The sequence below is a fragment of the Solanum lycopersicum genome, chromosome 11 (assembly GCF_036512215.1).
Source record: "Solanum lycopersicum chromosome 11, SLM_r2.1".
Classification (NCBI taxonomy): Eukaryota; Viridiplantae; Streptophyta; class Magnoliopsida; order Solanales; family Solanaceae; genus Solanum; species Solanum lycopersicum.
In genome coordinates this window covers 6,009,243-6,034,643 of record NC_090810.1, presented here as the reverse complement: position 1 = coordinate 6,034,643, position 25,401 = coordinate 6,009,243, and the positions used below count along the sequence as shown (strand labels likewise).

At 34.1% G+C, this 25,401-nt stretch overlaps 4 protein-coding genes across 20 annotated transcripts; 1 reads left to right on the top strand and 3 right to left on the bottom strand.

The window, feature by feature from the left end:
- Positions 1-939: 939 nt before the first annotated feature.
- Positions 940-2,303, bottom strand: LOC101262277 (glucan endo-1,3-beta-glucosidase 4). The gene is made up of 3 exons (XM_004250238.5): positions 2,088-2,303; positions 1,399-1,647; positions 940-1,108 (listed from the first exon to the last, which is right to left on the bottom strand). The coding sequence occupies exons 1-3, from the start codon at positions 2,161-2,163 to the stop codon at positions 1,074-1,076; spliced, it is 360 nt and encodes a 119-aa protein (XP_004250286.1). The 5' UTR covers positions 2,164-2,303; the 3' UTR covers positions 940-1,073.
- Positions 2,304-3,409: 1,106 nt separating this feature from the next.
- Positions 3,410-7,533, top strand: LOC101261984 (pentatricopeptide repeat-containing protein At3g51320). The gene is made up of 4 exons (XM_004250237.5): positions 3,410-5,326; positions 6,485-6,632; positions 6,796-6,902; positions 7,000-7,533. Exon 1 carries the CDS (start codon positions 3,715-3,717, stop codon positions 5,317-5,319), a length of 1,605 nt encoding a protein of 534 aa, XP_004250285.2. The 5' UTR covers positions 3,410-3,714; the 3' UTR covers positions 5,320-5,326; positions 6,485-6,632; positions 6,796-6,902; positions 7,000-7,533.
- Positions 7,534-7,758: 225 nt separating this feature from the next.
- LOC101261682 (uncharacterized) lies at positions 7,759-12,321 on the bottom strand. 4 transcript variants are annotated; one of them, XR_011212295.1, is made up of 4 exons: positions 11,992-12,132; positions 9,758-11,912; positions 9,581-9,636; positions 7,776-9,068 (listed from the first exon to the last, which is right to left on the bottom strand). XR_011212295.1 is itself a non-coding variant. In XM_010314455.4 (3 exons), the coding sequence occupies exons 1-3, from the start codon at positions 12,006-12,008 to the stop codon at positions 7,918-7,920; spliced, it is 645 nt and encodes a 214-aa protein (XP_010312757.1). In that variant the 5' UTR covers positions 12,009-12,321; the 3' UTR covers positions 7,759-7,917. The 4 variants fall into 4 exon arrangements, 1 of the variants encoding a protein (XP_010312757.1); XR_011212294.1 differs by lacking the exon at positions 9,581-9,636 and having other exon boundaries at positions 7,759-9,068; positions 11,829-11,912; positions 11,992-12,293; XR_011212296.1 differs by lacking the exon at positions 9,581-9,636 and having other exon boundaries at positions 7,759-9,068; positions 10,983-11,912.
- A 3,484-nt stretch (positions 12,322-15,805) lies between these two features.
- On the bottom strand, positions 15,806-24,485 carry LOC101261186 (F-box protein CPR1). 14 transcript variants are annotated; one of them, XR_011212248.1, is made up of 4 exons: positions 24,320-24,478; positions 17,930-21,360; positions 16,357-17,416; positions 15,806-16,258 (listed from the first exon to the last, which is right to left on the bottom strand). XR_011212248.1 is itself a non-coding variant. In XM_026028433.2 (4 exons), the coding sequence occupies exons 3-4, from the start codon at positions 17,942-17,944 to the stop codon at positions 16,445-16,447; spliced, it is 987 nt and encodes a 328-aa protein (XP_025884218.1). In that variant the 5' UTR covers positions 17,945-17,985; positions 20,333-21,360; positions 24,320-24,478; the 3' UTR covers positions 15,806-16,444. The 14 variants fall into 14 exon arrangements, 10 of the variants coding, with proteins under 10 accessions (XP_025884218.1, XP_025884219.1, XP_069146860.1 ...); XR_003244446.2 differs by having other exon boundaries at positions 15,806-16,269; positions 21,277-21,360; XR_738380.4 differs by having other exon boundaries at positions 21,277-21,360.
- Between the last annotated feature and the right edge of the window lie 916 nt (positions 24,486-25,401).

Genomic DNA, 25,401 nt, shown 5'->3' with positions numbered 1-25,401 from the left:
TTGCCGGAGTAAAGGTTTTTGTATATTATTATGTTATAACTTTATAGTGTTTGTTACACATTCGTTGCTTCGTTTACTATGTTCTAATATCTCATCTTCTTATGTTATTCTTTCCTTAGTTAATATTTGTTATTACCTTATTGTTCAAATTTAAAAATATAATTTAGGTTTATTAAGTATAAATATATTTAGTTTTTGCATTAAACATTGATTTGTATCGATAAAAACTAATTTCTTTCAATTTAATTAGCCAAAGGTTAATCGTGAGCCTTTGCACTGTAGTCAACTTTTTGTCCCTTCATTATTAGTAGTAAGTTTCCATTTTAATCTTATATATCTGATTAAGTACATTTAAGCTTTAATTATATGAAATTGAAATCCGTTTGCTTGTAAATAGTCAACCATTTGATTATCTATGTGTTATCTTAAATTTGTATTTTTTATTTTATATAGTAGGATATTATAATATTTTATTACGTAAAAATTACATATTTGAAAGTTAAATGTGCCTAAGTCATGTATCAAAACAAGCTTTGTTAACACTACATTAGCTTAATTAATAGTATTAACATTATTGATTGTCCAACTAATAAAATTCCTTTGTTATTTCATTCAATTCTTTCATTTCTTCAATTCAAAATATTCATGATGTTGTTAGCCGTTCTAAAAAATATAAAATACTAGTTCTGAAGATTGAGAATATTTAATATTTTCATCAACGATTATCTTTTCTTTTGAAATTGGGGATAATTGAAGGTGTCAATGTTACGTACATATTTGAAGCCTTCTTTTAATTTTTTTTTTTTTTTTATTGTCGTGATTGTCAAACGCTTCAGCTAACTACATAAGATACTGACTATTTACATGAATAACAAATAAAGAACGAATCTAGAATTTGATATTTTGGGAAAAGAAATAAAATGAAAAATAAGAGAGAGGTAAACTAAGAATGACATTGGATACTCACATATTTAAGTAAAATTCGTTTATGTAAGTAAAAAAATTAAAGCATATAAAATAGACAAAAGAAGAAATAACACAAATTTAATTCAACTCTGGGAAAACAAGAGTGATCAAGGAATAACCTCAAATTTGCAAGCATCATGGCCTGTCAATAGAAAATGACAAAAAAAAAAAAAATCAATAATCAATTAAATTCTCTATATTACAAAAGAAACTAGTGCACTATATTAACCCTGATCGTAAATAAATTGGAGTCGACTATACATATTACAAAGCTAAGTAAATGAACTAACATGATTAAAACACATTCTCGACTAATTGGATGATTATTTATATAAAAAGTAGTATAAATTACAGACTTTTCCATGTTAGTTTATAATTTAAATCTCAAGAAGCGAAAAGTGTATAATTAATGAATTTGTTTTGGAAACTTACTTGGATCTTTGGCAGTTAAAATAGCAGCAGAATTGAAGTAGCAACTAGCCCCTTTTTGTTTCATGTTTTGGTAGTAACTATTGAATGCATAAGAGGCATGTCCTCTCACAGTATTTGGAAGGTAACATGGTTGATTCTCTTGTATTTTTGTACAATTTGCTCCATTTTCACATGCCCATTTGAGGGCTTGTACCAACTCATCATCTGGTGTTTGTTCATCAGCTATGCACCAATCATGAAATTGTCCCTCTACATTTAATCGGATATCTCGAGTTCATTCAAACTTTCAAAATAACAAATTTCTAGATAAAGGAGTACTTTGTCTCAACGTAAACCTAAATAAATTGGTCCAGATATATAGATTCTGAATACCAGATGATTAAACAAGGAAAAAAAACAACAACTATCTATATAAACAAAGGTCCGAGCCCAAAAATATAATAGACACAAAAAATTAGTCAACTCTAACTTGTACTGAATTAAGACGTAGTTGATAAATGGTATTTTTTTCATGTGGAATTAGATCCAATTACCAAATCTTGACAAGTAAAACATGGCAATAGATCTTAAAGTAATTTGTAGCCAAATTATATTAAATTCTTAGTTAGATCTGACCATTATAACAAGTTAAAACAATTGCTACTACTACTATATACTTGCTATGATTAAAATAAATAAATAATTCTTACCAGATTTGAATGGAATAATTGAGAAGAAGATGAGAACAATTAGAATATGTAAATATCTTGAACTAGACATGCTCATTACAATGTATGAGATTTAATTTGATTTGATTGTGTAAATAGCTAGTGAGTTAAAATGTATGCAACCATATTACAAATTGTCTATTTCGCCCTCAAGTATCAACACATGTTATATGATTTATATTTAATGTGTATAGGGTCATAATTGTCAATAGACTTTAAGGTATATAATCTTTACAAGCATATAGATCACCGACTTGAGAAGAAAACATAAAGCTAAAAAAGTGGAAAATTCCCCTCTCTATGTCTTACCCTTGTCTATTCTAATAGGTTGATTCTCCTTCAAGCATTACAATCTAATTAATTAAGTATATGGCACGTAAATATTGACTAATTAATTGCTTAATACTATCTCAATAATGAAACTAGAATATGATGGTAAGTGATCGCGATAACTAACTCTGATCAATATCGATAGTGATTGTTGTAGATAAATTAGGGATGATAATGTCTGATAGTAATAATTACAATGTGAACTATGGTGATATATAGTGATGGTGATGTCAAATTATAATTATGGTGGATGATGAATTGATGATGATAGATAGTGATGGTAGCGATAGATAGTGATGGTTAAATCTTAAACATTATATATATGTATAATACATAAATATGCTTTTTAATGTGTTTTCAAATCACATTTATGCTCTTCAACTTTGGATGTGCACGCGTAGGCACTTAAACTTGTATAAAGTTGAACGAATAGACACATGTGTCCTAAATGAAATCCTACATGTCATTTTTTGTCTAACGTGTATTGTTCCATATAGGACTCATGTCTTTACTTGTTTTACTTTATACAAGTTTAAGTATTTACTTATGCATATCCAAAATTGGAGGACATAAACGTAAAATAAAATTAAGTTAAATGACACATTTATATATTATGCTATAAGGTGACTGATGATGATGACTGTAGCTAAGTTAGTAGTAATGATGTCTGAGAGTAATAATACATGTGATGGTAGTCACTGATGACGGATTATAATTGTGGTGGACGATGATGATAGATGGTGGTGGTCTGATAGTAACATTGACAAATAGGAAATACTGGTTGGTGGTGGTGATTCACGTAATGATAATTGATAGTGATAATAGTAAATAGATGATGCCACCGCCCCACCCCCACCCCGCCCAAACGTACCGTGGACCGTGGTGATAGACAATAGTGATTAAAGTTCAATTAAGCAAGACCAAAAAATTGTGGATCCATAAAAATGGGCCGGGCCATCAAAATTGATTATAGCAAAGCCCAAAATTGACCTTCAAGCCCAACAACGGTTTAGAGTGAATCCCCTGCCGTTCTTCCTTTCTTGGTTCATCCTCCAAATTTGACAAAGCTTTCAACTTTCTCGTTTTTTGGAGTTTTGGGTATTAAAATCCTTTGATTTTGATCCAAAAATCAAAGTAAACAGTGATGAACAAAGAAAGAAAGAAGTAATTTGTCCATTTATATTCATTATGTGCAGCAATGAGCAGCATTAATGGCAGAAAAATCGTTTCTTTATTCAAATCTGGAACATTACTTCAAAACCCAGAAACAGATATATGAATGGCTGCAAGAATCTGCATCAAACACTTAACCCCTTATTTTTCTTTAACAAAAAAATCCCAATTCTCTTCATTAACACCTTCTTATCAATCCAAAGCTTTGGAGTTTCTTGATTCATGTCAAAGTTTAGCTCAGCTCTTTCAAATCCAAGCACATTTGATAATAACTGGTCTTTTACAAGTTCAAAATCCCTCATATTCTTGCAGATTTTTGAAGCTCTGTACTCAACATTGTGATGATATTGAATATACTGCATTGGTATTTAGGTGCATTCATTTTCCTGATACTTTTTCAGTTAATACTGTTATAAAATCTTATGCTTGTAGTACTTTGCCTGATAATGCTGTAGTTTTCTATTACCAAAGGCTTAAAAATGGATTCTTGCCTAATAGTTTTACGTTTCCACCTCTCATGAGTGCTTGTGCTAAAACGGGTAGTTTGGATTCGGGCCAGAAGTGTCATGGACAAGTTATGAAAAATGGTGTTGATGGAGTTTTACAAGTGCAGAACTCTATAGTGCATTTTTATAGTTGTTGTGGTTTTATTGATCTTGCTAGGAAGGTATTCGATGAAATGCACCAGAGGGATGTTGTGTCTTGGAACAGCATTATGAATGGATATGTAAAAGTGGGTGAATTAGTCGTTGCGCGACAGTTGTTTGATGCAATGCCAGAGTGTAATTTAGTTGGGTGGAACGTCATGATGACTGGGTATTTGAATTCGAATAACCCTGGGAAGTGCCTAAAGTTGTTTAGAGAAATGGTACAGAGGGGAATGAATGGGAATGATACAACTATAGTTATTGCTGTTACTGCTTGTGCTAGGTCAGCTCGAATGAAGGAAGGAAAATCTGTTCATGGGTGTCTTGTTAAGGCATCGAAAGACTTGAATTTGATTATTAGTACGACTTTAATCCATATGTATAGTAGATGCGGAAGAGCAGAAATAGGTCGTTTAATTTTTGATCGGATATCAATCAAGAACATAGTTTGCTGGAATGCAATGATTTTAGGGTATTGCATTCATGGAAGCCCAAAAGATGGGCTTAATCTGTATTCAGACTTGCTGAGTAATAGATTAGAAAGTACAGACAAAAATCATGTCAAGAGCCGTGTGCTTCCTGATGAAATCACATTTGTCGGCGTCTTATGCGCTTGTGCCCGTGAAGGACTGTTGACAGAAGGACGAAAACACTTTGGAAACATGAGTGATGTGTTTGGTATAAAGCCCAGCTTTGCACATTATTGGTGCATGGCTAATCTTTTGGGAAATGTTGGCCTAATGCAAGAAGCAATAGAAACACTGAAGAACATACCAGTGGAGAGCAATTTGGCACTGGAATCCTCATTGTGGTCTGAATTGCTTGGTTCAGCACGCTTTGGACGGGATGTAAGTTTAGGAGAACAAATTGCGAATAAGTTGATTGATCAAGACCCCGAGAACTTTTGGCATTATTTATTGCTGGTGAACGTCTATGCTGCAGCTGGTCGTTGGGATGAAGTAGCTCAGACAAAGGAGAAAATGAAGAATAGAGGAATAGAAAGAACACCAGGTTGCAGTTTAAAAGACTTGAAGGAAATTGTTCACAACATGCCAGCCACATAAACTGCAGGTATCTTTTTGTTAGCTGGTGTCTTCTATTTACCTTCGTAATAGCCTTTGCTTTTAAGGAAAATCATACTTAGATGCATGACCATATATATTCTCATATCATACATGTTCATAAAGTTTGTGTCCTACTTTCTGAGAATATATCGACTGGAAACTTAAAAGTGATACTGAAGAGATCACCATGAGGTTTCAGGTTTAGTTCCCAGCAGAAATAATACACTAGGTGATTACTTTCCATTTGTTCTAGCCTTGGTGGATAGAGTTACCAACCTGTTGCTAGTGTGAGATGACAGGTATCCCATGGAATTAGTCAAGGGTGTGCACAAGCAGGCCCTGGATACCACGGGTTTGAAAAAAATAATAATTGTGTACTCTATGGGAAGACCAATATTAACAAATTATATGCCTTTCATAGTTAAACTTGTTTGGTTTACTTCCTTTTTTGGTAAAATAGGTGTTTTTCTTCATTTAAGACGTGATCGGTTATTTAGGTGCAATATGTCTTAATGGGTGTATCTTTATTGCAAAAGTATTCAAAACCTTTTTCTATGTCGTACATTTATCCAAAGTCGCCAGTGTTTCCATGCTATGAAGCTTTTATAGCTGAGAGTGGTAAAAGAGTGAACTTAATTATCTTTTACTTAAGTGATGAGAGTAATCTTCTTTTCTATGCTCCAAAAAAAAAAGAAGAAATAAGAAACTGGTTGAAGGTTAAGCAATTGATTAATTGTACGAGCATCTTAATTGTAGTTCGAGTTCTTGTACACAAGTAAGAGCAAATATACTATCTTTTTGTGGTTAATTTAACTAGTAATATCTCTGCTTTTGTCAATTTTGAGTTAGAGTAGACTTTGGACAAGAACTTCCATATTACTGTCTGATACCTTTCTCTTGTTAGAGTTGTTTTTAAACTAGACGTAGTTGACAAGCTAACTAATGTTGCGTTGAATGGAACATTGAAGAACAGGTTAAAAGATCCGTCTTATAGTCTTGCTTCCTTTCTTAAAAATGCTTGTTGACTATTTCTCTAAGTTAATCCACCCCACATAATCATGGAAATTTTGTGCCAACCTTTAAATAGGTACACTCCCTATCTTAGAATTCAAATTCTATGAGCATAACTAGATATCTTACTCCTATCTTCGTTTGATTTATCCAGATGTCTGTGCATCTTTGATACTTTGAGCTCTAACAATGAAGAATTTAAATTGCACGAGATGCAGCAGCAGCTTCAATGTAAGCTTTTGATGGATCTATGACTAACTGTCCTTGCATCAGAAGGAACTTTGAAAAAGCTAAACTTCATGGTAAAGACTCAACTACTATGCCTTACTGCATATATGTCAAAGTATTTGTACTTATTTGAGATGTAATAAATTTTGTATACCTTTAAAACGACAAAAAAGAATTTCATATACCTTTGAGATCTCATCATGATCCTGCTTATTATTATTATTCTTTTCTTCTCAGGGAGGCTTTACTGATGACTTGCTTACAAACTTAAATGTCTACTGCTGTGCCCTCGTCCAAGAATGACTCAAAGTCCAGATATGCGGGGCTCATGGGATGCTTTACTGGTAAAATCCAACTTCGTTTTCAGATGTTAATGGTGTTCTTCTGTTAAAACAATACAAAATGCATGAGTCAACTGAATGTTTTCTTGATCACCTTTAGGATTTCTGATTTCAAAAATGGATTTTGGAATAAGGAATGACTTGGAAGATGGGAATACTGCAAGAAGGTCCATAAACAGATGGGAGATGTGTGGAACGGAAAATGGCGGTATAAACTGATTATGAAGATGGTGGAAGAAAGGGCAGAACAAACATTGAAGTTGCCCTCAAATCATGGCTATTCTTGGTCAAGCTGAGACGATAGAATATGTAACTGGCGGATGGAAGCTTTTATAGTGGCAGTCACCTAGGTCTCTTACTCAAGCTTTCGAGATCCTGAAGAGTGGCAGTAAAACACCATCAGGAGGAATCAGGACATTTCGGCTGAATGAGATGAAACTTGCATTTCCTTAACCTGTTATCGCACTTGAATGTCCTTGCTTAGTTTGAATACACAAGACCTGAGTTTATGTGGTCACTAACATCTACATATGTAGATCATGTACAAATCTGTCAATGGATGGTGTGCTTACCACACATATTTTGACACCTCAAGATGGTTTACTATTCTGATATAAAGGCATTTTTTCATGAAGTTGGCTGGTAATAGCCTGATAGTTTTGGTTGATATCAACAAGTCTAGTCAATGCACTATACATATAAGACTTAAGACAAGATCTAATAAAGTAAAAGAGAAGATGGGTTTAAACCACTTCTTACTTAGCAATGAAATGTAAACACTGCACTTTTAGAGCTTGAATGACAATCAAGTTCTTTGTACATTCTCAACCAACGATAACAGAAAACAAATATGATAATATTAAAAGCAATGCGATCTTTTCAAATTCTCACATTCAACAAGCAGAGAAACCTCTGTTCCATATGACATTGTACTCCGAAAACTGGTGAAAATAAGAGTACAAGAGTTGTAACATGACAACAAACGAAGAAGAAAAGCTCCTCAATCATACATAAGAAACTAATAAATAAGTGATCTTGGAGAAATCAAGCTTTCTGTAAAAACATGTCCATCACATATGGAATCACATGGATGCAATGCTCCAAATGGTCCACAACATATTGGAGGAATCAAGCTTTGTCTAAAAGCATGTCCATCAACTATGGTATCACATCGAGGCCATGCTACACAACGTGTCCTAAACATAGCCCCTTCACTGCACCAGAATAACACTTGACCATCTGCAAACCTATATTTTGGTATAGAAATAGCATTCGTAGGATCTTCTACAGATAAGAACGGAATCCAAGATTCCTTGATACCATACTCTTTCAATACCCATAACTTAATAGTACGCTTACCCGGAAAAAGAGAATTAGAATGAACACAAAGCATTCCTTCCAACTCTGTAATGCCAATAAACGCCTTCAAGGGTGACATTTCCTCCGGGAACGGTATCTCTCCGTACACTTCATTTGAAATACTAAACGACGACACCGCCACAGCATGATATCCTGAGTAACTGATCCAATGAAATGCCGCATGTACAAATGCCAAAAACTGCCTGCAAATGAACCGGTTGTCAATGCCACGAGGATGCTCATCAATTCTTCTCCAGGAGCCACCTTTCAGCGTGAGAATTTCACCAGGAATAGAGCAACCCTGATAATGCTGAAAGATCTTATACCCACCACTGGTTGAGTCATAACCCAAACCATAACAAGAAACGCTCCCCCATTGAAATTTCGTAGAAGGAAGTACTGCTGATTCTCTTGTGGAGGGATTCCAAAGAAAAAGCGTGGAGTGATTAGCTTTAAAAGTATCAAGAACCTCCATAACAGCCAGGCCATCATACAACAATGGATTATGCAGTGTGATACCGTAGGGTTTGAAGGGAAACTGAGTTTATGTACATCCTCAACCAGCTGAATCGGCGACAAAGGACAACAATACATGGAAAACATACGATTCTTACTGCACATTTGGATAGTAAGAAGTTTCCGGGAATCTTGGTCAATCTTGGCACAACTGAGATGCTTCATCTTAAAGTATGGCTCAGAGATCAACGTTTCCCAAAATTTTGACACACATTTGAATCGAAGTAGAGACTTTACAGGTAATCTGCTAAGAATGTCCTCAAGTATTACCTCTGGGAAGTGAATTGCTATGGCCTAGATAGGACAAGAAAGATCGATCACACTTTTTTTGAAGTATTCATATATTAGACATTTCAACCAAGAGTTCAGAAAATATAAACCTGAATTTGTTTTATTTCTTCTATCTACTATTTAGCAACAAATAGTTCACAAGTGGAGAATACTAAAACCACTAGGCTCTTGGCAGTGGCACCAAGTAAACTACAAAAGGGCAGTGTACTTCAAGAATTTGTCAAGTTTGAAGCCTTGACTATAGTTGTGGTGTCCAATTTGACAAAATAAATCGGTGAAGGCATAAAAATGGTACAAGAATAAAAAGCATAAGTTTCACATTCTTTTCCAATGGGGAAGAGAGAGAATATATAGAATTGGCGTTGTTAGGTAACCACACTATCTTCATTGGAAAAAGTTTATCTTTAGGGAGGTTATCACCTCGGAAAATGTTTAACATACAAGCATCTAAGTCCAACCAACAACGATTAAAAATACTCAATTGTAAGTAACACTGCCAAGAAATCAGAACTTACCCAATCAACATCCATCTGGTCTGCGTTATCATTTGACGGCTCCACAACGCTCTTTCCTGATTTAATTAAAAAATTAAGGCTGGTTATAAAGCAAAATAGAGGGAGAAGACTTAGGATGTAGCTGGTGAAATAGTCGAGGTGCATAAACATACACAGAGACACAAAACAAAAAAATACCTTTGGAGATCTGATTAAGCTTTTGGGTTGCATCCACTCCACTGCTACTAAGATTTTGATTGAAAATCAACCTCTAACTTTGGAATTGCAATGGATTTCATCTTCTTCTTTTTTAGTATCTCTGGAGCAGAACTACTATCTGCTTGTTTTCCCTCATTCTTAATTTTTTGTGTATCTTTCTTTGGATAGATTAATGGTTTCTCAATTGCTAACTATTGATTGAAGAGACTCAATCTTTTTTGATTTGCAAAACAAGATGCTAATTGGAGGAGGGTAGGAATTTCATGTTAATCAGGTACTATTATCGAGCTGCGATTGCTTGAAAAAAATCAGTTGAATCTCAGTTGGGATAAAAGGAAAGAGTGTATCTTCGCCGCTCCATGATCGGATGCGCAAGCTTGTTTTCTAGGGTTTCAAGCAATCGCAGCTCAATAATAGCACCTGATAAACAACAAATTCCCTGCCCTCCTCCAATTACCATTTTCTTTTGCAAATTAAGAAAATTGAGTCTCTTCAATTCAATAGTTAGCAATTGACAAATCTGTCCAAAGAAAGATGACACAAAAAATTAAAAATAAGGGAAAACTAGCAGATAGTAGTTTTCCTCCAGAGATACAGAAATAGAAGAAGACGAAGAAGAAGATGAAATTCATTGCAATTCCAAAGTTAGAGGTTGATCTTTTCAATCAAAATCTTAGTAGCAGTGGATTTGATGCAACCCAAAAGCTTAATCAGATCACGAAAGGTATTTTTATATTTTGTGCATCTGTTTTTGTGTTTATGCACCACGACTATTTCACCAGCTACATCCTAAGTCTTCTCCCTCTATTTTGCTTTATAACCAGCCTTAATTTTTTAATTAAATCAGCGAAGAGTGTTATGGAGCCGTCAAATGATAACACAAACTAGATGGATGTTGATTGGGTAAGTTCTGATTTCTTGGCGGTGATACTTACAATTGAGCATTTTTAATTGTTGTTGGTTGGACTTAGATGCTTACAATATCAGTATTTTGAATCTATTTTTCCAAGATCCAAAACGATCATAGAACCACTAGAAAACAATGTGAGGAAACTAATTGATCCATTTTTTTACAGCCATGCCAGTTTATGCATTCACTGAGTTATTTTGTCAAACTAGACACCATAACCATAGCCAAGGCACCAAACAAATTGGAAATTTTTTAATTTATGATTTTTAGTAAATAGTAACAACATAGACATACCCAGTGTAATCCCAAAAGATCCTTGTCTAGGGAGGAGGGTGGTGTGCACGCAACCTTGCGCCCACCTTGTGAAGGTAGATAGGTTGTTTCTAGTAGATCATCGTCTCAAGTAAAGCATAACAAAAACAAATATGTAAAGCAAATACATCAACGGAGAAGTCATGCCGAAAAAATGAAAAAGAGAATAATAGCAACAACAGATAATATGAAAGCCGAAGCAAAGCAAACATAGGTAATACTAAAGTCAAAGAATACGGTAGTAGGAAAGTAATAATAACAACACACATAAGTAACTAGACTACCTACAAATCTTCTACCCTATCTCCATCCTCCATATCTTCCTAGCTAGTGTCATATCCTCGGTAAGCCGCAAGTATGCTAGTAAGTTGATGAAATCGTGAAATTTTCTACATTTATCTTTTCTAAACTCTTAGATGAAATTGTTTAATATTTGAATACCTTTAAAAAATTGTACGATCACATTTTCTTTTCTATTCTATCTAGGCCATGGCAACTCACTTCCAAAAGGAAATAATTATGGACATCCTCAATAGGTTACCCGAGTGGTCTCTTCTTTGATTCACATACAACAACAACATACCCAACGTAATCCCACAAAGTTAATAGGGAGGATAAAGTGTACGCAAACCTTACTCCTACCTCAGACTATGGTGTCAAGGAATATCGGAATGCATTTTCTTTATTATACATGATCCCGGGCTTTTTCACGCGATACAAACTATAGGTGACTAGAATCGCTTAGCTATAGTAAATAGACCTAGAAAATAGATTCTAATTCCAACCAATAACAATCAAACTCAATTGTAAGTAATACCCTGAACTCACCTGATCAATAATTCCACTAATTCTTTTTTGATAGCCGCCGCATCCTTCGTTCCAGTTTGGGCGTACAGTAATTCCAGGGGATACCTTTCACATCACAGAGGAATCGAAGTTCAACAAAAACTCAACAGTAAGTACTCAATACGACCCAGAAACCAAAACTCACCCAAATGTGGTTCGCATCTTCTCTATTGAAAAGCTTTGCCTTTTTTTTTTTTTGAAAAGATTGCATCTTCTGTTGAGCTTTGAAGACTCTCTGCTTCAATTGAAAAAAATTTCTGCAATTCCCAAATTCAATTTTCAATTCCAGGGATTTTTATATTGCAAAAGGATTGAGAGATAGGCGGGTCGGGTTACCCAAGCTCTTATCTCCCTTGGATTCGATTCTTTTCAAATTTTTTGGTTCGAGATAAATCTTAAGAGTTTGAAAGGGTTTAGAACATGATCAATACAAAATATTTAGAGCGCAAATAAAGTGACTTAATGCATGAGAATTATGTAGAAATAAGGTTTGATGTAAAGGTATCACTAAAAATAATTTCAAAGTAAATTTAATTTTATTGAGGATCAGGAAAATTGACGATAATGTTACTTATTGTATTGGTGCAGGATGAATGAGACGGGGGCTTGCATCTGGAGTCTTATCAGCTCGATATGATGCATATTTAGTTTAATTAGGATATGACCCTAGACAAAAGAGCATGTAGGATTCATATATTTTTTGTCGTTGGACTTCTGAACTACTTACTATATATTGTTTCTTGTACCTCGATTAATAGTTTTCATTCTGTTATTATCTGCTATTTTCTATATTATGTGTTGTTTCCTATACTTCAGTTATTACTTTTTTCATACTATATTGGACTTTTTTTAGTCAAGAATTTATCGATAACATCTATATATATATATATATATAATAGAGACGATAACACTTATGTGTCAGCGCCACAATTAATTTCTATTTTTTATTTTAAAAATATCAGTTAATTTATTGTAGGAAAAGGGTCAAATATGCCCCTTAACTATTCAAAAAGGTTTAGATATACCCACGTTTAAAGTTTGGTCCATTTATATCCTCGACGTCCAACTTTTGGTCTACATATGCCCTTTTGGGCGTAAGTTGGCCAACTCGAAATATCCGACTCATTTTACTTTTATTTAAATGCCAAATGGATTTTCCACGTCATTTTTATGTATTATCACTTGACATTTATATTCAAGGGAAAAGGGTCAAATATGCCCCTAAATTATTCAAAAAGGTCTAGATATACCCCGTTTAAAGTTTGGTCCATTTATACCCTCACCTTTCAACTTTTGGTCTACATATGCCCTTATGGGTGTTAGTTGGTCAACTCGAAATATCCAACTCGTTTTACTTTTCTTTAAATGCCAAATGGATTTTTCATATCATTTTTATATATTATCACTTGACATTTATATTAAAAGAGAAAGGGGTCTTTTATGCCCCTAACTATCCGACCTAATTTTAAAATACACATACGGTCCGTTTTTTAAATATCCTATATGGGTCGGATTAGGGCATAATTGAACCATTTAAAAGACGAACACTATCGTGCTCTAATTGGAACCGTCGAGGAATCAATGGGACGACAACAGAAGGAAAAGGAAGTCGAGGTTTGAAAAGCGTTTCGGTGCAACACAGAGCTGGAGGCGCAAACCTGGCAGGCAAGGGCTAGAGCGGAGGAATTCACCGCAACAACGTTACAGTCACAACTGCAAGCTGCAGCAGGCGATGATGGTGTAAATAACAGAATAATTCACACATATATGAGTCGAATTAGGGACATAATTGAACCATTTAAGAGACGATCGTATATATGTTTTAAAATTAGGTCGGATATTTAGGGCATAAGTGACCCTTTTCTCTTTTAAAATAATGCATTATTTGCCATTTGTAAAGAGTCATTTCATTGGATCGGTATTTTTGGGGAATATTTTAACGATTCGAGAAATTATAATTTCAATGGTTTCATTTAGTATTTCTAATGAAGTGTATAGAGATATACCATTGCCAAGAGCAGTTATTATGCTTGAAGGGCTATGTTTATAGTGGTGTTTCAGTATTGAATGACATGCTTTGTGCTTATTCTACTTCTAATCGAAGGGAACATTTAAGCTATGGGTATTGAAAGACTACGGTGTCCACAAATATTGGACCTCATCGTCAAACATCGAAGATCCTTGCATTAGTTATATGGCCATACCAAAATATAGATTTGCGGATGGTGAAGTGTTGAATTAGTTCTTAAGTTATCAACACAATGCGCACATATATAAGACATGCAATAGACCATTTGGATTACGAATAGCTTAATCTCTCCTAAATCGCTTATTTAGTATTTGTTTATGTATGATCGAGACACTTAATATTAGTCTATTTTTACTATATCTTATGCAAGTGAATTACCACACAATGATTGTAAATGCGACTTATGGACTCTTTGTATTGAAACAACAATTTATTTAATTAGCTGTTGAAAAGAAGAGATAAAATATTTTATCATATATTTTGATGCTCAATTGAATAAAACTGAATATTTTCTCTGCCAATTTGACAAGTAATTTCATCTGCTTGAAATTTTGCTAATTTATTATTTCTCAGTAAATAGTAACAACATCAACATACCCGGTGAATCCTACATGTGGGTTCACGGAGGAAGTTAGTGTGTCACACCCTTGCCCTTACCTTGTGAAGGTAGATAGGTTGTTTCTTATGGATTCTCGTCTCAAGTAAAGCATAACAAAGTCAAACATGTAAAGTGAAGAAGTCATGCTCAGAATAATGAAGAAGAGAACAATAACAACAACAAATAGTATGTAAACCGAAGCAAAGAAAACGTAGATAAAGTGTACACAGACCTTACACCGATCTCAGACTATGATATATTGTTAAGAAATATTGGAATGCATTTTCTTTATTATATATGATCCCGGGCTTTTTCACGCCCTACAAACTATAGGTTTGAGGATGATGAACTCCTAATAATATTTTATAACATCAAAAGGACCATCTGGATTTTGGCCATACAGTTCACAGTTCAGACTGTTTTCAATCAAAAACAACTCAACAGTAACCAAATAAGTAAGAAATCAGAACTCACCGGATCGTTATTATGAAACATTATGTTTGTAGTGAACTAGTCTTTTAATAAATTATTGCGAAACTATTTGTTCGCACGTATAACTGTTTCATCAAATTTTAATTCAACAAAAAAAATTTCCTCACGTTGAACTTGCATTTCTCGATTGTGTGACTGAAAAGACGAAGTAACATTGTTACTTTGAGTCATTTGTTGATCAATATCATCCGCAACTATATTTTCATACTCATAGACCAGACCATACATACTTCATCAATCATTTCGCATTCTTGCAAATACTTATGTAATACTATATAAGCTATGATAATTTTCACTTGTGTCAATATTATAATGGTTTATGTCTTGTTTCAAATATTTTGAATCTATTTTTCCTAGCTCCAAAAGTCTCTGGATTGTTTTAACAAAATATAAATTTGTGAATCAATTTTTGTATTTAAAAAATCTCAAATCATGATATGAAATTCTCATATCATGATTTTTGGAGGATATGAGATTTCCTCTTATGACATGGAATCTACTTGAAAATCGTATGTCCAAACGTTGATTTTATCTTACAATTTCATATCGTGATATGGTATCACATGACAAAACGCCTACTCAATTGACTAAATCGTGAAACCTTGCACGATATATAAATTGGAGGAAAATGTGTGGGAAGTGAAGCTGATGATATGATTTAGAAATGTCAAATAACAGCAACATACATGCCATAAGAAGCTTAATCCATTAAGATCATGCCAAAAAGAAGAATGAAAGCCTTAACATACCATACAAACAAAAGCATCAATAAGGTGTTAAAGGTCTTCATTACGACCAACCTACTTTAAGTCATCAAATAACATCAAAATCTCAACCAAATTAACTAACAACAACAAGAAACTATCATTATCTCACAAGAGTGGTGAGCTCCTGAAGTAATATAACAAGATGTACATTCAAATTATCGTTTGTGAGAATTTCAGTCACTGTGCTAGGGAATATTAGAAAAATAAATGTCATTCTTGCTGGTAACAGAAGCAATGCACTCTTATCAATTTTCTCATAATCAACAAGCTTTGGAAACCTCTGTTCCTTACACTGCATGTAGACGAACACTTCTTTCTCCATTAAAACATATCTGGTCTATTTCAAGCCGAGTACTCCACATATGGATAGACGAACACTTCTTTCTCCATTAAAACATATCTGGTTTATTTCAAGCCGAGTACTCCACATATGGATAGACAAACACTTCTTTCTCCAAGATATCTGCTGGTACTAATATCTTGCTCCCCAGACCTGCCAGCTAAAGATGACATTGTACTCCAAAAACTGGTGATAAACTGAGAAGAGTATGAGAGTTGTAACATAACGAGAAAAGAAGAAAAAGAGAGTCTCAATCACACACAAGAAACTAATAAGCAAGTGACCTTGGAGAAATCAAGCTTTCTGTAAAAGCATGTGCCTCTATAAAGGTATGACCTTCAGACCATGCTCCAAATGGTCCACTACGTGTCCTTAATGAACCCACAACTGTGCACCTGAATAGCACTTCGCCATCTGCAAATCTATATTTCGGTATAGCAAAAGCAATATAACGATCTTCGGTAGATAACAATGGAATCCAAGATTTTCCTTGATACCATACTCTTTCAATACCCATAACTTAATAGTACGGTTACTCTGATCATAACGACAATTAGAATGAACAGAAAGCATTCCATCCAAAACTGTAATGCCAATAACAGCCCCCGGACGTGAAATTTCCTCCGTTAAGGGAATCTCTCCATATGCTTCATTCGAAATACTAAACGAAAGCACCACAGAATAATTTCGTGACATACTGATCCAATGAAATGCTGCATGTACAAATGTCAAAAACTGCATAGCAAACATCAGACAGTATATGCCATGAGGATGCTTATCACTTCTTCTCCAAGAGCCACCTTTCAGCGCAAGAATTTCACAAGGTAAATCCAAACCCTGATAAATCTGAACAATCTTATACTCGCCACTGGTTGAGTCATATCCCAAACCAAAACAAGGACTTTTGTTTGGTGGGAATTCTGGAGAAGGAAGTACAATTGATTCTCCAGTGGAAGGGTTCCACAGCAAAAATGCGGTGTCTTCATTCAAATTACCAGGAACCTCCATAACAGCGGAGCCATCATAACAACAATGGATTTTGCAGCGCGATACCGAATAGTTTGAAGGGAAATTGAGTTTTTGTACACCCTCAACCAGCTGAACCGGCGACAAAGGACAACAATACATGGAAAACATACGACTATTACGGCACCTTAGGCTAGTAAGAAGTTTTTGAGAATCTTGATCATTCTTGGCACGATTTAGATGCTTCATCTTAAAGTATGGATCGGAGATCAACGTTTCCCAAAATTTTGACACACATTTGAAACGAAGTAGAGACTTCACAGGTAACCTGCTAAAGATGTCCATAAGTATTACCTCTGGGAAGTGAATTGCCATGACCTAGATAGGACAAGAAAGAGCGATCAGACAATTTTGTTTTTAAGTATTCATATATTAGACATTTCAACCAAGAGTTCAGAAAAGATAAACCTGAATTTGTTTTCTTTCTTCTATCTACTATTTAGCAACAAATAGTTCAAGTGGAGAATACTAAAATTACTAGGCTCTTGGCAGTCGCACCAAGTAAACAACAAAAGGGCAGTGTACTTCAAGAATTTGTCAAGTTTGAAGCATGACTACAGTTGTGGTGTCCAAATCGACAAAATAAATCGGTGAAGGAACAAAATTGTATAAGAATAAAAAGAGATAAATTTCACATTCTTTTCCAATGAGGAAGAGAAAGAATATATAAAAATGGCATTGTTAGGTAACCACACTATCTTCATTGGAAAAAGTCTATCTTTAGGGAGGTTATCACCTGGGAAAATGTTTAACATACAAGCATCTAAGTCCAACCAACATCAATTAAAAATACTCAATTGTAAGTAACACCGCCAAGAAATCAGAACTGACCCAATCAACATCCATCTGGTTTGTGTTATCAGTTGACGGCTCCACAACGCTCTTCCCTGATTTAATTGAAAAAATTAAGGCTAGTTATAAAGCAAAATAGAGAGAGAAGACTTACGATGTAGCTGGTGAAATAGTCGAGTTGAATAAACACACACAAACACAAAAACAGATGCACAAAACAATAAAAATACCTTTGGAGATCTGATTAAGCTTTTGGGTTGCATCAACTCCACTGCTACTAAGATTTTGATTGAAAAGAACAAACTCTAACTTTGGAATTGCAATGGATTTTATCTTCTTCTTCTGTTTCTGCTGGAGCAGAACTACTATATGCTAGTTTTCCCTCATTCTTAGTTTTTTGTGTCATCTTTAATTGGACAAATTAATGGTTTCTCAATTGTTAACTATTGATTGAAGAGACTAAATCTTTTTTATTTGCAAAAGAAAATGCTAATTGGAGGAGGGCAGGGATTATCTTGTTAATCAGGTGCTATTAACGAGCTGCGATTGTTTGAAAAAAATCAGTTGAATCTCAGTTGGAATAAAAGGAAAGAGTGTACCTGCGCCGCTCCATGATCGGATGCGCAAGCTTGTTTTCTAGGTTTTCATTTTCTATTGAAAAAAAGTTTAGTTTTATTTATTCATTATCACAATTTATGCAACACAATTATTAATAGACGGGCCTAATTAACACAAATATTAGATAGTTAGATCGTAATAAATTAGGAATTCTTTTTACTGTAAAAAAGAAGAGCATTATAATGCCAATGATTTTAGGATGGGAATAATAAATTATCATGACAAAAAGGAGAAATTTCGCAAGGACAACTGTTTGATAAATGGCCTCTTTATTATTTCTTGCAATTTATCATTCCTTGTCATATCATCATCTAAAGATTCCATTTGAGTAAATGGAAAATAGAATGAGAAGATGCTAGAAAATGACAATGTAATAATTTAACAGTTAGATTGGGAAACTTTTGAACTAACATGAGACAAAATCTAATGTTATTTAAAAGGTAACTTTTTAATAGTTATATTTGCACTTCTAAAAATAGAGACACCATAAATTGTGGTGTAAAGAAGGATATTTCTGTAAATTGACAAGAGGTACACCTTCACATAGAAGAAGCTCCAAATATGACACAAAGAAAGATTCCTAACAAAGAAAGAAATTAGTATCTCCTCCTCAACTTCTAGGGTATTTGTTTCTTTCTGTGTTTTTTTACCTCAGTTTTGCAGGTGTTATCATCTATTTATAATGCTCTTCTTTTTTACCGTAAAAAAAGATCCTAATTTGTTATAGTCTAACTATCTGATATTTGCGTTAATTAGACCCTTCAATTAATAATTGTGTTGCATAAATTGTGATGATTAATAAATAAAATTAAAACCTTTTTTTAATAGAAAAAGAAACCCCAGAAAACAAGCTTCCGCATCCGATCATGGAGCGGCGCAGGTACACTCTTTCCTTTTACTGAGATTCAATTGATTCTTTTTAAGCAATCGCAACTCAATAATAGCACCTGATTAACAAAAAATTCCCTGCCCTCCTCCAATTAGCATTTTCTTTTGCAAATCATAAAATATTGAGTCTCTTCAATCAATAGTTAGCAATTGAGAAACCATTAATCTGTCCAAAGAAAGATGACACAAAAAACTAAGAATGAGGGAAAAACTAGCAGATAGTATTTCTGCTCCAGAGATACAGAAACAGAAGAAGAAGATGAAATCTATTGCAATTCCAAAGTTAGATGTTGATCTTTTCAATCAAAATCTTAGTAGCAGTGGAGTTGATGCAACCCAAAAGCTTAATCAGATCTCCAAAGGTATTTTTATGTTTTGTGCATCTGTTTTTGTGTTTGTGTTTGTGTTTGTGTTTATGCACCTTGACTATTTCACCAGCTACATCCTAAGTCTTCTCTCGCTATTTTGCTTTATAACCAGCCTTAATTTTTAATTAAATTAGGAAAGAGCATTGTGGAGCCGTCAAATGATAACACAGACCAGCTGGATGTTGATTGGGTAAAATCTGATTTCTTGGTGGTGTTACTTACAATTGAGTATTTTTAATTGTTGTTGGTTTGACTTAGATGCTTACAATATCAGTTTTTTGAATTTTATTTTTCCAAGCTCCAAGACGATCATCGAACCACTAGAAAACAATCTGAGAAAACTAATTGATCCCTTTTTTTACAACCATGCCAGTTTATGTATTCACTAAGTTATTTTGTCAAACTAGACACCACAACCACAACCAAGGCACCAAACAAATTGGAAATTCATAAAGTACTTCACCCATTTATTGCTTACATGGGGCCGCTGCCAATTGACAAGTAATTTCATCTGCTTGAAAATTTCTAATTTATGATTTCTCAGTAAATAGTAACAACATCAACATACCCGATCTAATCCCACATGTGGGTGTAGGGAGGAGGGTGGTGCACGCAACCTTGCCCTTACCTTGTGAAGGTAGATAGGTTGTTTCCAATAGATCCTCGTCTCAAATAAAGCATAACAAAATCAAATATGTGAAGCAAATACATCAGCGGATAATTCATGCTGAAAACAGTGAAGAAGAAAATAATAGCAACAACAAATAATATGAAAGTCGAACCAATGAAAAGATAGGTAATACTAAAGTCAAAGAATACGGTAGTAGGAAAGTAACAATAACAACACAAATAAGTAACTAGACAACGCTCGACTACCTACTAATCTCTACCCTAATCTCCATCCTCCATATCTTCCTAGCTAGTGTCGTATCCTCGGTAAGCCGCAAGTGTGCTAGTAAGTTGATGAAATCGTGAAATTTTCTAGATTTATCTTTTCTAAACAATTAGATGAAATTTTTTAAAATTTGAATACCTTTAAGAAATTGTACGGTCACATTTTCTTTTTTATTAAGCCCATGGCAACTCATTTCCAATAGGAAATACTTATGGACATCCTCAATAGGTTCTATGATTCACATACAACAACAACATACTCAGCGTAATCCCACAAAGTTAATAGGGAGGATATAGTGTACGCAATCCTTACTCTTACCTCAGACTATGGTGTTAAGGAATATCGGAATGCATTTTCTTCATTATACATGATCTCGGGCTTTCACGCCATACAAACTATAACTACGGGTTTAAGGATAATGAACTACTATTTAATTTCATACATTTTGATTGTACGGGGCATTATTTACGGGCATCCAAAGGACCATTTGGACTTTGGCCTTGACGTCATACAACTCGGACTAGAATCGCTTAGCTATAGCAAACAGACCTAGAAAATAGAGTCAAATTCCAACCAATAACAATTAAACTCAATTGTAAGTAACACCCTGAGCTCACCTGATCAATAATTCCACTGATTCTTTTTTGATAACCGCGGCATCCTGCGTGCCAGCTTGGGTGTATACTAATTCCACGGAATACCTGTCACATCACACTAGAATCTAAGTTCAACAAAAACTCAACAGTAAAGTAAGCAACACGACCCAGAAATCCAAACTCACCCAAATTATTATTTGTTGCCTCCCCAAATTGTGGTTCACATCTTCTCTATTGCTAACATTTTGTTATTGAAAAGCTTTGCCTTTTTTTTTGTTAAAAGATTGCTTCTTTTGTTGAGCTTTGAAGACTCTCTACTTTAATTGAAAAAAATTCTACAATTCCCAAATTCAACTTGAGAGATAGGCGTGTCGGGTTACCTAAGCTCTTAGCTCCTTGGGTCCGATTCTTTTCTTCCTTTTACTAGGTTGGAGGTTTTGAGTTAAAAGGGTTTAGACTTTTTTTTATCATTACAAATATTTGGAGTGTAAATTAAGTAACGTAATTCATGAGATTTATGTGAAAGTGAGGCTTGATATATAGGTCATAAGAAATAAAAAGTAAAGATACAGATAAATCTCTCACATAAAGGATTAGAGAGATGGACCCAACTCGGCCCAATCAATCAATCTCTCTAAGTCAAGAAAAAAAACCCTAGCAAGCATATCCAAAATCACAAGTCTTTTCAGTGAAAGCTCAAATCTTTTCAAAGTTCAACAAAAAAAGAAGATGAAGAAATCAATTTCAATTACAGAAAAGCAAATGAATATTGTTGATCAGGTGAGTTACCTACAATTGTTTTACTTACTTTACATTTCTATGTATATGTTTTGAACATAACATTTTATTATATATTTATCTAGCCCATGACAACTCATTTGCTAGACAAAATACTTATGGACATCCTCACCAGATTACCCGTGCGCTCTCTTTTTCAATTCAAATGTAATTCAAAACCTTGGAAACATTGATTTCCAAGCCTCACTTTGAAATGAAGCATCTCAATCGCGCCAAGAATGACCTCAATTCTCAAAAACTCCTTATTTGGAAATGTTTCCCAAAAGATAGTAAATATAACATGTATTGAACAAATATATTGTCTAGAGATTAAAGAAAATCAAGTTTTCGCACATTCTCAACTGGTTGATCCGACGATAAATTCGAACAATAAAATGTATTTCAAAACCTTGGAAACATTGATTTCCAAGCCTCACTTAGAAATGAAGCATCTCAATCGCGCCAAGAATGACCTCAATTCTCAAAAACTCCTTATTTGGAAATGTTTCCCAAAAGATAGTAAATATAACATGTATTGTTCGAATTTATCGTCGAATCAACCAGTTGAGAATGTGCGAAAACTTGATTTTCTTTAATCTCTAGACCATATATTTGTTCAATAACTTGATCTTGTGATGGCTTGGTTGTTATGATGGTAAATGAAAATACCGAGGGCGGAGACGACATATATTTGTTATGGAACCCCTCCACGGGAGAATCAATTAGACTTCCTGATGCACAACTTTCACCAGATCAAAGTGGTCGTATGGGATTGTGTTATGACTCAACTTCTGGTGACTATAAGATCCTATATATTCTTCGTGATATAGATATTATCGTGACATAGATAATACTGGAAAAATTCTCGCGTTGAAAATTGGTTCCTGGAGAAATATTGGCAAACATCCTCGTGGCATTTACAATTATGACATGGGTATGCAATATTTGCCATTTGTAAATGAGGCATTTCAATGGATCGGTATTTTTGGGAAATATACTAAGGATTCAAGAAATTATTCAGTGGCTTCATTTAGTATTTCTAATGAAGTGTACAGAGATATACCATTGCCTGAGCAATTATTATGCTTGAAGGGCTACATCTATATTGGTGTTTCAGTATTGGATGGTATGCTTTGTGCTTATTCTACTTCTAATCTTCCTACAAAGGGAACATTTAAGCTATGGGTATTGAAAGACTAGGGTGTCAAGGAATATTGGACTTCATTGTTAAACATCGAAGATCCTTCCATTGGTTATATGGCCATACCAAAATATAGATTTGCGGAAGGTGAACTGTTGTACTGGTTCTTAAGTTATCAATATAAAGGGCATGCATTTAAGAAATGCAATGGACCATTTGGATTATGGCCTCGGTGTGATATCCACCAGTATGGGATCACTTTTACACAAAGCTTAATCTCTCCTAAATCACTTATTTAGTGTTTGTTCATGTATGACCGAGCCATTTTTTATTTACCATGTTACAACCTCAAAATACTTTTGTTGGTTCTATTTTTATTATATCATATGCAAGTGAATTACCCAAGAATGATTGTCAATGCAACTTATGAACTCTTTGTTGTGAAAGAGCAATTTAGTTAGCTGCTGAAAAGAAAGAGAGATAAATATTTTATCATGTGTTTGGATGCTCGATTGAATAAGAATAAAAATATCCTGTCATATTTGATGGAATGTAAATTTATGCAACACAATTATTAAATTGAAGAGTCCAGTGAATATTAGATAGTTAGAGTATTATAATGCCAATGATTTCAGGCTGCGATGCAAAAGTTAGTCATGAGTATTAAGTATCTCTCGCATCATGTTAGGAGAAATTGATACTTTGGGCTCTAACAATGAAGAATTTAAATAGCACGAGATGCCTCAATGGAAGCTTTTTTATGGATCTACGGCCAACTGTCCTTGCATCATAAACATCATGGTGAAGACTCAACTACTATGCACATATATATATGTCAAAGTATTTAACATGTAATAAAAAAATTTTATACCTTTAAAACGACAATGCACTATCCATATAAGATTTAGACTAGACAAGATCTAATAAAGTAAAAGAGAAGATGGGTTTAAACCACTTCTTACTTAGCAATGAAATTGAATACTCTTATCATGGCACAAGTAAACACTGCACTTTTAGAGCTTGAATGAAAATCAAGTTTTTTATACATTCTCACATTTGGATTTTGGCCATACAGTTCATAGTTCAGACTGTTTTCAATGAAAAACAACTCAACAGTAAGTAAATACGTAAGAAATCACAACTCACAGGATCAATATCCATCATTATTTGACGTCTCCCCCAAATTGAAAAGCTTTGCCTCTTCATCTATTGAGCTTCGATTTGAATTCTAGGGTTTTTGATATAGCAGAAGGGTTGAGCGGTTTGGGAATGACAGATGGGCGGGTCGGGTTATCCTCTCTAAATTCAAGTTTTTGTATGTTTAGTAGTGAACTAGTCTTTAATAAATTATTAGCAAACTATTTCTTCCTACTTAAATAATTATTTCATCAAACTTTAATTCAAAAGATAAATTGAACATAAGTTAAAATGAATTAGAGTTAAATATAACCCTCCCACAAAATACGTACAATGTTCTCCGATCGAAAAAACGAACTAATATTATTAATTTGAGCCATTTGTTGTCATACACAACTACATTTTCATGCTCATAGACCATCGCTCCATTAGTATTCTTACAAATAATTATGTAATACTACACAAGCTATGATAATTTTCACTTGTGTGTCAATATCATAATGGTTCGTGTCTTGTTTCACTATTTTAAATCTATTTTTCCAAGCTTTAAAAGTCAGTGTGTTGTTTGAACAAAATATAAATTTGTTGGTCAATTTTTGTATTTAAAAAGTCTCAAATGTGATTGGAATTCTCATATTATGATTTTGGAGAATGTGAAATCTAATCTCACAACATGGAATCAATATGAAATCATTGATTCCAACTCACAATGTCATATCGTGATATGGTATCGCATGGCTAAACGCCTACTAAATTGACTAAATCGCGAAACCTAGCACGATTTATAAATCGAAGGAAAATGCGTGAGAAGCGAAGCTGATATGATTTAGAAATGTAAAAACGAGATATATGGATGATCAATACAAAGGTGTGAGAGTTGATTATGAGGTGACTTCAAAGGTAGAAAAGATTGGCTGAAGAAATATCGGAGAGAGGTAATTAAAAATAAAATAATACATTTTTAGAATCAGTCAACCCCCTAAGAAGCAAACACCCTAGCCAGAATCTCCAAAATTCACTCAAATGTCGAAACTTTATCATATCAATTATGGAGAATACAAATAGCAAGTCTAATGAGGTAAACTTTAACA

Coding starts and splice junctions, on each gene's coding strand:
- LOC101262277 (XM_004250238.5), bottom strand. CDS start 2,163: ATGAGCATGTCTAGTTCAAGATATTTACATATTCTAATTGTTCTCATC. Junction 1,648..2,087: donor AATTATTCCATTCAAATCTG/GTAAGAATTATT, acceptor GATTAAATGTAG/AGGGACAATTTCATGATTGG. Junction 1,109..1,398: donor TTTAACTGCCAAAGATCCAA/GTAAGTTTCCAA, acceptor TTCTATTGACAG/GCCATGATGCTTGCAAATTT.
- LOC101261186 (XM_004250235.5), bottom strand. CDS start 24,379: ATGAAGAGGCAAAGCTTTTCAATTTGGGGGAGACGTCAAATAATGATG. Junction 21,361..24,319: donor TAATGATGGATATTGATCCT/GTGAGTTGTGAT, acceptor GTGATGTGACAG/GTATTCCGTGGAATTAGTAT. Junction 17,417..21,276: donor TCAGTGGAATTATTGATCAG/GTGAGCTCAGGG, acceptor TGTCCTATCTAG/GTCATGGCAATTCACTTCCC.
- LOC101261682 (XM_010314455.4), bottom strand. Junction 8,462..11,828: donor TTAGTGGAATTATTGATCAG/GTGAGTTCAGGG, acceptor GTTCATTTGCAG/GCAGTTTTTGGCATTTGTAC.
- LOC101261984 (XM_004250237.5), top strand. CDS start 3,715: ATGGCTGCAAGAATCTGCATCAAACACTTAACCCCTTATTTTTCTTTA.